General features: G+C 36.0%; 1 protein-coding gene across 1 annotated transcript in view; it reads left to right on the plus strand.

Annotated features, from left to right (window-relative positions):
- The window catches only part of EFCAB13 (EF-hand calcium binding domain 13), a 210,438-nt gene that overhangs the window by 161,976 nt on the left and 33,625 nt on the right, over positions 1-14,837 (plus strand). Inside the window, exons 31-35 of the mRNA XM_059878370.1 lie at positions 3,744-3,848; positions 5,963-6,022; positions 7,372-7,476; positions 11,422-11,517; positions 13,481-13,585. Of these exons, the coding sequence (XP_059734353.1) occupies positions 3,744-3,848; positions 5,963-6,022; positions 7,372-7,476; positions 11,422-11,517; positions 13,481-13,585 (471 nt within the window). The remainder of the gene's footprint in view (positions 1-3,743; positions 3,849-5,962; positions 6,023-7,371; positions 7,477-11,421; positions 11,518-13,480; positions 13,586-14,837) is intronic.

Here is a 14,837-nt window from a genome sequence, read left to right on the forward strand (position 1 = left end):
GAGATATTTAGAGAAAAAACTTACTTTGGTAGGTGAAATGACTTCTAATTAATTCATTGTACCTGAATGCAGTTCTGTGTAATATTCCATTGCATGAGTATACCAAAAAGATCTATTTAATATACTCTTAAAGGACATTTCCAGTCTAGAGCCATTGCAAATAATTTATTATTGCTATTAATATTCTTGTATATACCTCTTGCTGAACACATGTGCACAATTCTGTGGCCAGATACCTAAATGAAATTGCTTTGTCATAAGATAGGATTGTGTATACTTTATTAGATATTGTCCATTGATTTTCTTAAGTAGTTGTACCATTTTACACTCCAACCAGCAGTGTATGAGAGTTCCAATTGCTTTACATTCCTGCTAATATTTGATACAGTCTGTCCTTTCCATGTAACTATTCTGGTGAGTACATGGCAGTGTCCCACCGTGGTTATTACTTGCATTTCCTTGAGGATTAATGATATTGAGCACCTTTTTCATGTTTATTGGTTAATGCCTTATTCCCATGTTTATTTTGATAACTTCTTTTGTAAAGTTTCTGTTCATATCTGTTGTCTATTTGTCTGCTTGGATGCCTCTCTTTTAGTTATTAAATTTTTTATGTCCTGCATTTTACCTATAGTTTTTAATGTATTCTGGATACAAATCCACTATAGATTATATAAATTGTAAATGTCTCACTGTATGAATTACATTTTCACTTATATCTTTTGATGAACAGAAGTTTCTATTTTATGTGTAGTTGAATCAATTAATCAATCTTTTGTAGTTAGAGAGTTTAGGGGCGTATTTAAGAAATCCTTGTATGCACCAGGGTCAAACATTTTCCTATTTTATCTTCTGGGAGCTTTATTACTTTTTTTCACATTTTCTCCTATAATCCTCTTAGAATTGATTTTTCTGTGCAATGGGATAAGGGTCATTATTTGCTTTTTTCTAAATATATACTCAGCACCATTCATTGACAAGATGATCCTTTTCCCCACTGCAATATAAGGCAAACTTCTTCATAAATTAAAGACCACAAAGTGTTGCTGATTCTGGATTTTTTCTTTGGTCTATTTGTCCTTGTACCAGTATACTATACACTTAATATAGCTTTAATATGTCTTAATGTCCGAAGTGTAAGTCCTCCAAATTTGCTTTACTTTATAAAGATTGTCTTGGTTATTCTTGGTCACTTGCATGTCTGTATAAATTTTAGAATCAGCTTTTAATTGCCCCTGCAAATCCTGCTAGTGTTTTATTTGAATCTAGATCAATTTACACAGAATTAACATCTATGCAATGTTAAGTTTTCTGACTTAGGAAAATCAGTGGTGTGCTGGTGAAATGACTCTCTGGAAAAAACAACACCTGATTTGTAGCATATTTTACTTTCCATAGTGTAAATGGACTATAACCCACCAGGCTTCTCTGTCCATGGGGATTCTCCTGGCAGGAATACTGGAATGGGCTGCCATGCCCTCCTCCAGAGGATCTTCCTAACCCAGGGACTGAACCCAGGTCTTCCGCCTTGGAGGTGGATTCTTTACCATTTGAGCTACCAGGGAAGCCGACTAAGCACATAGTATAAATACTTTCACCCTGGCCAATTTCAAGCTACTATTTAAACACTAGCTCACATAGCATTGTAAAGCAATTTTCCTTTAATTACAAAGTAAATTAAAAATAAATAATACAGCAGTGTAGAAAATCAAAAAAAGAAAACTAACTCACAAAATTCCTAAATTTTTAACAATTGGCCCTTATGAGCCACTTCAAGCTAGTAGTACATCACTGAAAATAGTTCAAGGTAATAGCACATCACTAAAAATGTTATCAGAGAAGGCAATGGCACCCCACTCCAGTACTCTTGCCTGGAAAAATCCCATGGACAGAGTAGCCTGGTAGGCTGTAGTCCATGGGGTCGCTAAGAGTCGGAAACGACTGAGCGACTTCACTTTCACTTTTCACTTTCATGCATTGGAGAAGGAAATGGCAACCCACTCCAGTGTTCTTGCCTGGTGAATCCCAGGGACGGGGGAGCCTGGTGGGCTGCCGTCTATGGGGTCGCACAGAGTCGGATACGACTGAAGTGACTTAGTAGAAAATGTTATATTTATTTAGGTCAACTTAATTTCTCTCCTTTGTTAGAGTTATTCCTAGGTGTTTTATAGTTTTTTTATGTAATTGAAAGTGATATATATTTTTCTTATTTAATATCCTAGTCGTTGACATATAGAAATGGAGGTGATTTTATCTGTATTTGTGTCTGTGTGTTAGTTGGGGTCCGACTCTTTGCAACCCCATGGATTGTAGCCCGTTAGGCTCCTTTGTCCATGGGATTCTCCAGGCAAAAGTACTGGAGTGGATTGTCATCTCCTTCTCCAATTTGTGCCTGTATATGTGTGTGTATCAGAGAAGGCAATGGCACCCCACTCCAGTACTCTTGCCTGGAAAATCCCACAGATGGAGGAGCCTGGTGGGCTGCAGTCCATGGGGTTGCTAAGAGTCCGGCACGACTGAGCGACTTCACTTTCACTTTTCACTTTAATGCATTGGAGAAGGAAATGGCAACCCACTCCAGTGTTCTTGCCTGGAGAATCCCAGGGATGGGGCAGCCTGGTGGGCTTCCGTCTATGGGGTCGCACAGAGTCGAACACGACTGAAGAGACTTAGCATAGCATAGCATGTGTGTGTATGTGTATATATTTTGTTTAGGATTTTTGCTAAGTGGAGTTAGAAATTCTCTGGAAAAGTTTGTATTTAATTGCATCATTCACAGATGAAACACTCTAGGACTGGAGATTTTTATGTGGGTAAGATTTTAAACTGCCAGTTTAGTTATCTTAGTAGATATAAGGCTATCAAGATTTTATATTCCTCTTGCATCATTACTAAGTTGTGTTTTTCTAGGACTTTGTCCCTTCTAAATATTCAAATCAGTTATATATTGGTCATAATATACTCATTATCTTTTTAACATCTGTAGAATCTGTAGTGATTTCCCCTTTGTCTTTAGAAATATTCACTATTTATATTTTCTCTTCTTTCCTTTGTTAATATTAGTACAGGTATTTATCACTTTTGTAAGTCTTTCCAAAACCCAGGTTTTGGTTGTATTGCTCTTATTTAGAGTTTGTTTTCCATTTCAATAATTCCTTCTCTTTCTTATTTATTTTTTTCTACTTTTGAGGGGTTTAAGTTGTTGTTCTAACTCTTTGAAGTAGAATCTTAGATTATTAATCTTTTCATCTTTTCTACTGTATACATTTAAGTTTATAAATTTCCTTCTCAGCACACCTTTACTTTATCCCACAAGTTTTATATGTACTATTATTATTGTTATTTAATTCAAAATATGTTCTAAATTCTAGTGTGATTTTTGACATATGATTTATTTAGAAAAATGTTCTTTAATTTCCAAACGTATGGGAGTTTTCTAATATCTTTTGCCCTTGATTTGTAGCTTAATTCCATACTGTATACTGCACAGTTATTTGTACCCATCATCTTTATTATTATAATAATTTAAAAATTGTATAAGCCTTATTGATTGTATGAATTATTATTTTATAACCACCATTATGGCAATGTCTCTTTTGCTAGAGTTAAAGAAATACTGTTCATTCTCTGTATCTGCAATTGACTGCTTATTGTTTAGCAGGTGTCATTATGCCTTATTTTACTTTCACAATTTGAAATTATAATGTTTAAAAAAATCTCATCTTTCTCTACTTCTTTTGAAGGAGGAGAAGTTGACCTCAGTGACTTGGATAATGTCATGCAAAATATGGGAATAGAGCCCACACCTAAAGAACACTTGGAGCTAGTGAATTTACTTCCAGTTTATGGTGAGTATTTCAAATATCAGCATAGATTTCAGGAGAGTTAATATTACCTTTAAGAGAGTTAGTATAGTCATCAAAAAAGTTATTCAGTTTTTCAAGCAATAGTTGGCTTTTGAGGAGATAATGATATCCTTAAAAAACCATTTTATCCAATACCCCAGGTTTATTATAGATAAATTATAAATTAGAGATAATTAAACATATCCAAATTTTAGAGATAATATATTGACTATTTAAGAATTTATAAATTGTCATTTAAAATATATCAATAGCCCAATCAATTCTAAGTCTTGACATCAGGACTGAGGAATGTTGATAGTTATCTTTCATTCCACTGAGATGCTGATAGAAAATAGGAGAAGGAGGAGGAGAGATATAAAACTATACTAGTAGAGGGAAAAAAAGAGAGTTAGAAAAAATATAAAATAAGGAAATGTTTTTGCTTTAGCATCAGCTCAGTTCAATTGCTCAGTCGTGTCCGACTCTTTGTGACCCCATGAACTGCAGCACGTCAGGCCTCCATCACCAACTCCCAGAGTTTACCCAAACTCATGTCCATTGAGTCGGTGGTGCCATCCAGCCATCTCATCCTCTGTTGTCCCCTTCTCCTGCCCTCAATCTTTCCCAGCATCAGAGTCTTTTCCAATGAGTCAGCTCTTTGCATCAGGTGGCCAAAGTATTGGAGTTTCAGCTTCAACATCAGTCCTTCAAATGAACACCCAGGACTGATCTCCTTTAGGATGGACTGGTTGGATCTCCTTGCAGTCCAAGGGACTCTCAAGAGTCTTCTCCAACACCACAATTCAAAACCATCAATTCTTCGGTGCTCAGCTTTCTTTATAGTCCAACTCTCACATACGTAGATGACTACTGGAAAAACCATAGCCTTGACTAGATGGACCTTTGTCAACAAAGTAATGTCTGCTTTTTAATATGCTGTCTAGGTTGGTCATAACTTTCCTTCCAAGGAGTAAGCATCTTTTAATTTCATGGCTGCAATTTCACCATCTGCAGTGATTCTGGAGCCCAGAAAAATAGTCAGCCACTGTTTCCACTGTTTCCCCATCTATTTCCCATGAAGTGATGGGACCAGATGCCATGATCTTAGTTTTCTGAATGTTGAGCTTTAAGCCAACTTTTTCACTCTCCTCTTTCACTTTTATCAAGAGGCTCTTTAGTTCTTCTTCACTTTCTGCCATAAGGGTAGTGTCATCTGCATGTCTGAGGTTATCAATGTTTCTCCCTGCAATCTTGATTTCAGCTTGTGCTTCTTCCAGCCCAGCATTTCTCATGATGTGCTCTGCATATACGTTAAATAAGCAAGGTGACAATATACAGTCTTGACTTACTCCTTTTCCTATTTGGAACCAGTCTGTTATTCCATGTCCAGTTCTAACTGTTGCTTCCTGAACTGCATATAAGTTTCTCAGGAGGCAGGTCAGGTGGTCTGGTATTCCCATCTCTTTCAGAATTTTCCACAGTTTATTGCGATCTGCACAGTCAAAGGCTTTGGCATAGTCAATAAAGCAGAAATAATGTTTTTCTGGAACTCTCTTGCTTTTTCGATGATCCAGCAGACGTTGGCAATTTGATTTCTGGTTCCTCTGCCTTTTCTAAAACCAGCTTGAACACCTGGAAGTTCACGGTTCATGTATTGCTGAAGCCTGGCTTTGAGAATTTTGAGCATTACTTCACTAGCATGTGAGATGAGTGCAATTATGCAGTAGTTTGAACATTCTTTGGAATTGCCTTTCTTTGGGATTGGAATGAAAACTGACCTTTTCCAGTCCTGTGGCCACTACTGAGTTTTCCAAATTTTTGCTTTAGCATAGTAGGTATTAATAATTTTCTCAGGTGCTAAAGAATTGATAGATTTACCATAATAAGAATTTTTCTTACATTTAGTTTTATCATTTCTAGAAGATAAATTTTAGGAGCAAATTATTTTTTGCTCTAATTATTAATAATAATAATAAATTAATAAATATTATTTATTATTAGGTAAATTTTAGGAGCAAATTATTTTATGGTTTATATTACTGTACTTGGATATTTAGTATTGCTTTAGTATATCTAGTTCTTTTTCCTATGACCTAAATTATGTTATTTTCTTACAGCTACATCTGATGGAAAAATATATAAGAATAGGTTGTTGAACTGTGTGAAAGCTACAAAAGGTGAGTGAGATACAAATTGAAAATTCAGATTGAGACTGTTGTGTGTCACTCTTGTCTTTTTCTTGTCATTAAATATTGCTTGCTGTCATTCATATATATGTGTATATATATATATTTCCATAATTACTTTTAATACATGTATATGTGTTTTGTGCCAGTCTGAGCCTATCAATAACCAGTGCTGTGATTGGATTGGCCCTTGTGATTATTGTTACAATTGCCAGATACCCTTGAATATAAATCATCAGGAAACTTTGGAAAAATAAAGGCTTATTACTTACATGACCAGAAAATTACTCAGTACATCTGGGGTCACATAGTGAGGTTGCAAGGAGAGAGAGTGCGTGTATGAGCCTGGAGTTCCACTTTTATTAAGGTTGAGGGTGGGAGCCTAGTGTTTTGTGTTCTCACTCTTTACTGGTGAATTTAGAACATAAGAGTGGAAGTTTAAAGAGAATAAGTGGTTCAAATGATTGGAATCTAAATCAGCCAAGATCTCTAAAACAAAGGCGCTTCAGTGCTGTGAGGTGTGTGACAGTCAATGTATTCATTCAAACCATCTTTGAAGCGAGTGCACTTGAATTACAAAAAGAAAAAAAAAACACTGTCAGGATTTACACTACTGTTCATATTGATTAAATAATCTCCTGTTTTATTTTAAAGAGATGTTCTAACAATTTAGGTTTGCCTCAATTTTGGCTGTGGATATATTAAAATTTAAGGCTATTATATATTGAGATGTGCTTCCCTGGTAGCTTAGTTGGTAAAGAATCCACCTGCAATACAGGAGACCCTGGTTCAATTCCTGGGTTGGGAAGATCCTCTGGAGAAGGTATAGGTTACCCACTCCAATAGTCTTGGGCTTCCCTGGTGGCTCAGATGGTAAAAGAATCCACTTGCAATGCAAGAGACCTGGGTTCAATCCCTGTGTTGGGAAGATTCCCTGGAAGAGAGCATGGCAACCCACTCCATTATTCTTGCCTGGAGAATCCCAGTGGACAGAGGAGCCAGGAGGGCTACAGTCCATGGGGTCGCAAAGAGTCAGACATGACTGAGTGACTAAGCATAGCATGTAGTGAAATACAGTGACCAAACTGAACATAAAAACTGTTATGTTTGTTTTTTTTCTGCTAAAATTAACCTGCGTGTTTTCTCAATCTGCTTTCACAAAAAGCAGATTGTGTTATATAAATTAATAGATTAGTTTTAGTTCATTAATGATCTTCTTTAAACACTTAAATGTCCTTGACCTCTATTTTATGATGAAATTAATAACCATAGTACATAGGCATTAATATTTATTATATTCTGAGTTTTATATCAATTCCTCACATCTTTATCTTTTTAAGGATTGCAAGTTGATGTTCAGGATCTTGATGCTATTCTTGGAAACATGGCAGTCAAACTCACAGCTGACGAACCTACTGACCTAACTCCATATATACCAGTTGATGGTAAGTGCCTTAGATATCATTGTGCCCTAGTAAGAATTTGGGGTTTGGGGCTGATATTTTTGATAGTACTTATTTGGCTTAAATAAGAATGATTTTTTTCCTCTTAACATATTAAAATTTCCCTAGGAAAGGTAATGCCAAAGAATGCTCAAACTACCGCACAATTGAACTCATCTCACATGCTAATAAAGTAATGCTCAAAATTCTCAAAGCCAGGCTTCAACAGTACGTGAACCATGAACTTCCAGATGTTCAAGCTGGATTTAGAAAAGGCAGAGAAACCAGAAATCAAATTGCCAACATCTGTTGGATCATAGAAAAAGCAAGAGAGTTCCAGAAAAACATTATTTCTGCTTTATTGACTATACCAAAGCCTTTGACTGTGTGGATCACAATAAACTATGGAAAATTCTGAAAGACATGGGAATACCAGACCACCTGACCTGCCTCTTGAGAAACCTATATGCAGTTCAGGAAGCAACAGTTAGAACTGGACATGGAGCAACAGACTGGTTCCAAATAGGAAAAGGAGTACATCAAGGCTGTACATTGTCACCCTGCTTATTTAACTTCTATGCAGAGTACATCATGAGGAACGTTGGGCTGGAAGAAGCACAAGCTGGAATCAACATTAGCAGGAGAAATATCAATAACCTCAGATATGCAGATGACACCACCCTTATGGCAGAAAGTGAAGAACTAAAGAGCCTCTTGATAAAAGTGAAAGAGGAGAGTGAAAAAGTTGGCTTAAAGCTCAACATTCAGAAAACAAAGATCATGGCATCTGGTCCCATCACTTCATGGGAAATAGATGGGAAACAGTGGAAACAGTGACAGAATTTATTTTGGGGGGCTCCAAAATCACTGCAGATGGTGATTGCAGCCATTAAATTAAAAGATGCTTGCTCTTTGGAAGAAAAGCTATGACCAACCTAGACAGCATACTAAAAAGCAGACGTTACTTTGCCAACAAAGGTCCATCTAGTCAAAGCTATGGTTTTTCCAGTAGTCACATATGGATGTGAGATTTAGACTATAAAAAAAAAAACTGAGTGCTGAAGAATTGATGGTTTTGAACTGTGGTGTTGGAGAAGACTCTTGAGAGTCACTTGGACTGCAAGGAGATCCAACAAGTCCTGAATATTCATTCAGGAAATCAGTCCTGGCTATTCATTGGAAGGACTCATGCTGAAGCTAAAACTCCAATACCTGATGCAAAGAACTGACTCATTTGAAAAGGCCCTGATGCTGGGAAAGATTGAAGGTGGGAGCAGAAGGGGATGACAGAGGATGAGATGGTTGGATGGCATCACCGATTCAATGGACATGAGTTTGAGTAAACTCTGGGAGTTGGTAATGGACAGAGAGGCCTGGCGTGCTGCAGTCCATGGGGTTGCAAGGAGTCAGACATGACTGAGTGACTGAAATGACTGATTGACTGACTGATATTAAAATTGGTACTTTTGTTTTTACCATTTATTCATTCAATAAATATTACTAAGCATCACATATTGGATGTTCTGCTAAGTGCTAGAGATACAATAGCAAGTAAAAACAACCATAGTCCTTGACCCAAGCAGCTTAATATCTACTATATCACAATTCTTCATGTACTAGTAGACACTGAATTAGAAGTAGAGAATTCAGACAATACTGCAAAGCTACAGTAATCAAAGCAGTGTGGTATTGGCACAGAAACAAACATGTGAATCAATGGAACAAAATAGAGAGCCCAGAAATCCATACACCTACAGTCAAATAATCTTTGACAAAGGACACAAGAATATATAATGGGAGAAAGATAGTCTTTTCAGTAAAATGTGTTTGGAAAGTTGGACAACTGCTTGTAAACCAATGAAGTCAGCACACACCCTCTCACCATACACAATAATTAACTCAAAATGACTTAAAGACTTAAATATAAGACATGACACCATAAAATACCAGAAGAGAACATAGGCAAAACATTCTCTGACATGAATGTACCCATATTTTCCTGTATCAGTCTCCCAAGGCAATAGAAATAAAAATGAAAATAAACAAATGGGATCTAATCAAACTTACAAGCTCTTGCACAGCAAAGGAAACAATAAACAAAAAGACAACCTACAGAATGGGAGAAAATATTTGCAAATGATGTGATTGACAATGGCTTAATTTCCAAAATATAACAATAGCTCATACAACTCAATAGCAAAGAAATAGGCAACCCAATAAAAAAAATGGGCAGAAGACCTAAAGAGACATTTCCCAAAAGAAGACATGCACATGGTCAACAGGCACGTGAAAAGATGCTCAACATTGCTAATTATTAGAGAATTGTGAATCAAAACCTCATTGAGGTACCACCTCACACCAGTCAGAATGGCTATCATTAAAAGTCTACAAATAACAAATGGTGGAGAGGTTGTGGAGAGAAGGGAACCCTCCTACACTGTTGGTAGGAATGTAAGTTTGTGTTGCCACTGTGGAAAATAGTATGCAGGTTCCTCAGAAAACTAGAAATAAAATTACCATATGATCTATCAATCCCACTCCTGGGCATATTTCCAGACAAAGCTTTAATTCAAAAAGATATGGGCATCCCTGTGTTTGTAGCAGCACTATTTACAATAGCCAAGATATGGCTGTATAGCTTGGGGAATATATTCAACATCCTGTAATAAGCCACAGTGAAAAAGAATATGAAATATATATATACACATATATATATTATTACTGACTGACTTTGCTTTACAGCAGTAATGAACACAACATTGATATTCAACTATACTTCAATAAAAAATAAATTTAAACAAAGAGGAAGGGGTTCCATGGTGGCTTAGTGGTAAAGAATTTGCCTGCCAATATGTGAGACACAGATTCTATCCCTGGTCTGAGAAGATCCCACATGTCATGTGGCAACTAAGCCCATGTGGCACAATTTCTGAACCTGTGCTCTAGAGCCGGGAAGCTGCAGCTACTGAAGTTCTGTGCCCTAGAGCTGGCGCACCGCAGTGAAGAGTAGCTCCTGCTCACCACAGCTAAAGAAATCCCACGATAACAATGAAGACCCAGCACAGATAAAATAATTAATGAATTTAAAGGAAAGAGGAAGATGCTACTAACAAGCTGAGAACTGAATTCTTTCCACTAAATTATAATTAAATGCTCTTTCCACATTATGATTTTATGGGCTTTTAAAATCTATTACTCACATACTCCTTAAAAAAAAGTATAAATGCCTAGAGTTAGATACTGAAATATTAGAACTTTTAGCAATAAAACTTCACTGTACTTTGTTGTTTCCAAAGTCATTATCTGGACTCCTTGCCAGTAATTAGCATATCTTCTCTTATATGATGGGAAAGCTGAATTCTAGTTCAACACAGCAAATGGTGAAGAAAAGTTTTGGTAAAATTAGAGTTGAACTCATAATAAATCTAGTACTTGCTAATAAAACTTATTTTATATCAGCAATCTATATCATCCTAATTTACTGCAATGTTATTCTCATAATTGCTTGTTTTGTTGCCTTGATTATCATGCAGAGATTATACTAGAATTAACAAGAAAGTCTTTATCTGAACTGCCAATGGCCTATTTGTTAGGTCAGGTACCTGTTTATCCTGCGGTTGATTGTAATGCTGCGAAGACAGTCTTTTTTAAAAATATAAATTTATTTATTTTAATTGGAGGTTAATTACTTTACAATATTGTATTGGTTTTGCCATACATCAACATGAATCCGCCACAGGTATACATGTGTTCCCCATTCTGAACCTACCTCCCACCTCCCTCCCCGTACCATCCCTCTGGGTCGTCTCAGTGCTCCAGCCCCAAGCATCCAGTATCATGCATCGAACCTGGACTGGCGATTCGTATCATATATGATATTATACATTATATCAAATCATGGCATCATTCACAATAATACCATAAGTCTCCATTTCTTTTGCTTTGAAGGAGAGGTTGTCAATGACATGAAAAAAGTTCCTGGAAATATGGGAGTAGAACTCAAAGAAAAGAAACATGAGTTGGTGAACAATGTGCCAATTAATGGTAAGAATTTCTGTAACTATTCTGCTTCCTATCTAGGTGGAAAACAAAAACTGTCCAAAAAACCTTTAGAAGGCAATATTGTTTTATCTTAAGAAGAAATACCAACTCTGTCATCTCATTTTTAGTTTGGGAATCAGTAGACTCTAGTTATAAATCCCGTGACCATTGATGAAAAATACTGGTTCCTATTTTTTTAATCCATTATAAGTCCTAAAGTTTAAAATGAGAATTAAGGGGGAAAAGTAAGGCACTGAAAAGTATTGGAATGAAAATAAATGAGACGTTACAAAAAATAAATGGGGAAAGGGCTTCTGCATGCTGGAGTCCAGGCAATAGGGGCCTTCTTAACAGTTTACTCCATTTCATATTTTATAAAAAATTATTGAGAGTAAATTTGTACTTTGTAGGGAAATGTAAGTTCTGACTTTGTGAAATGGTGGCTTCTATACTGCTTAATGAGTCTTTTTATCACTTTTGTGAGATTTTGATTAGTATATTTCTTAAAGCCCATGGAAAGATCAATCAGAATAGGATGATTGATGGTATGAAGGCCTTTAAAGATAAGCAAAAAAAAAAAAAAGAATAGGATATTGAATCTTGATAGCTGCACCCTTCTAATATTTTGATGGCATGCTTATGCTTCTTTTAGTCCATCTGTACTTTGGCAGATAATCTGCATTACATGTTAGAACACATCATAATTTGTTGAAAGTTTATGGAAAAGAAGAAAATAAGTACTGTCTAGTCTGAAGAGTGATTAAGAAACAAAAAAGTAGTAATTGCTAAGAAATTTACTCAGAAAAAGAAAAATTTCTCTGGGTGTCAGCAAAAAAAAAAAAAAAAAAATCATGCTTATTGGGTAGAAGCATGAAATTTGTTTTCCCCATTGCTGTGTTTCACTAAGCAGTTCATCAACTTCTTTTAAAACTTTCTATGTGGAGTGGCCAAGGGAAGAGATTTTATTCTATTACTGAACATCTTTTAAACACTTGAACATAATTTATTTAGCCATGGTCTTTGTACTAAAACCTATAACCATATTATGCAGGAATTAATAGTTTTTGGTTACATTTAAGAATCACTAAACTTTGGGTTTATTCCTCTCAGTTTCTTAAAGGGAAGGGGATGATTATATCAACAAGTTATATACTTTTCTGTAAAACATCAGGTTGAATCTCATAGGCAAAAAACTTTAAAATCAGAAATAGAATCTGAAAATTAATAACTGAGCATTTAATATAGCAGTTAACCACTCAAGAGGTCTTGGGCTTATGAAATGCTGAAGTGAATCTCTAAAGCTACTAATCTGGCACCAAGAAGACATTTTAAAACCTCATAGAATCTATTTCTAAATAGAAATAAATTCTGTCTTTAAGACTTATGCTGAGTTTCTTATATCAGCAACTTCTTTCACTGTGAATCATAAACAATGCTGAAGTTTCTGAAGACCACAAAAGACCAGAGACAAGTCAGGGAAAAGAGAACAAATTGGGACAAGGAGAGTGGAAATAGATGAAAACATTTTAATTGAAAAATCAAATCTAGGTCTACATAGCAAACATTGAAGTGAAGGATTAGCAGTTACTCAGCAGAAATGATCTGGGAGTTAAAGCAAAGGAGAATGGCCCCTTGTTATTGTTGGGAAAGATGAGATCTGTGGTCTACAGCAATAGCTGCTAAACTGCTTTGGGCACATTTTGTTGTTTCAGGTTGTCCCCAGGAAAAGGCAATAGGAAATAGGTTCTAGATTTAGCTATCCTATTGAGTTTTTCTGAACATTGGAAATTAGTCTTGATAGCCCTATTAAAAGTGTTAAATGATAGTACAGAGACATGAATTATATTTTCTCCCCTTTTTTATATCAGTAACACAAGCTAATTAGTAATACACAGACATGAATGTATTTTTAATATCTTGGAAACGTTGGTTTTTTGTCATTTTCCACTCCTACTGCTTTCCTAAGGAGGGAAGGTTAACGTGAGTACTTTGGACAGCATTCTGGGGGAAATGAGGATTAAACTCATAGAAAAGGAAAAGGAAAAACTGACAGAAAACCTGCTAGCTAATGGTGAGTATTTTAGAAATAACTGTGCCTTTGACAGGAATTTGTGTTTGTAAATATGAGTATGAGAATTTCTAAAATTAGTGACATTTAGTACCCAAAAGGTATTTTGTAGATCTTGAGACGAATTAATTTATTATGTAAAGGTAAGTCCTATTTCTTCTTTTCTATAAATCCCAGGGAGCAGAAAACAGTTGTCTTCAGTTTATCGTTCTGTTCAACACTCTCTCACAAAAAAACTTAATTTTCCCTATAATTCCTGAAAATGTTCATATTTATATCTTTGGATCAATTTTCTCACCCAAATTTTGAATTGGTATATTTTAATTTCTATAGGACATGTCTATGCTGTCCCTCAGACATCATGGATTTTGTCAGTTCATAATTATCAGTGTGGTACTTTATGAAAGCAGCCACATGGAGCTTTTAGAAATATATTGGGGGCATGTTTGGTTGTCACAGGTGATTTTAAGATTGGGTACTATTAGTATTAAATTCCCTGAGCACTTCCCAGGTAGCACAGAGGTAAAGAATCCGTCTGCCAATGCAGGAGATGCAAGAGACATGGGTTTGATCCCTGGGTGAGGAAGATCCCCTGGAGATGGGCATGGCTATCCACTCCAGTATTTTTGCCTGGAGAATCCCGTGGACAGAGGAGTTGGGCAGGCTGCAGTCCATAGGGTCCCAAAGAGTTGGACACGACTGAGCACGCACGCATGAGTGCCAGGGATACTAAGTGCTCTACAATTAATGGGACTTTTCAACATACTGAAGAATTGTTCCACAGATAATACCAATAGCATGTCCAGTAATTGAGAAACTCTGGACCCTAACTTGACTCATATTTCCATACTTTTTCACTATTATAGTACCATCATTATTATCTTAGTAATATAAGCTGGAATCCTGAGAGTTAACCTTCACTCAACTCTAACTCATTGTATTACAAATGAATACCATTCATCTATAAAATGTGAGCTTCTTTTGCTAGAGACCATACCTGGATCTTGATTTTGCATCTTTATCCCTCCCTCGTCTTAGTACCTTTCACATATTATAATAAATATTTAAGGAAAGAATTAGAATAAATAAAAGACGTTTCTATTCAATGTGAGAGAAAAACAAAAAGAGTGCTAGGGGCTGGTACTTACAGTAGCCCACTGACAGACGCCTCAGCCATTTGCTTACTGTTACACTCTTCATACCAATTATTAATACCACAGTGTGGCCATAGTTATCCCACACAGACTTAACTGTC

The sequence above is a fragment of the Bos taurus genome, chromosome 19 (genome assembly GCF_002263795.3).
Source record: "Bos taurus isolate L1 Dominette 01449 registration number 42190680 breed Hereford chromosome 19, ARS-UCD2.0, whole genome shotgun sequence".
NCBI lineage: Eukaryota > Metazoa > Chordata > Mammalia > Artiodactyla > Bovidae > Bos > Bos taurus.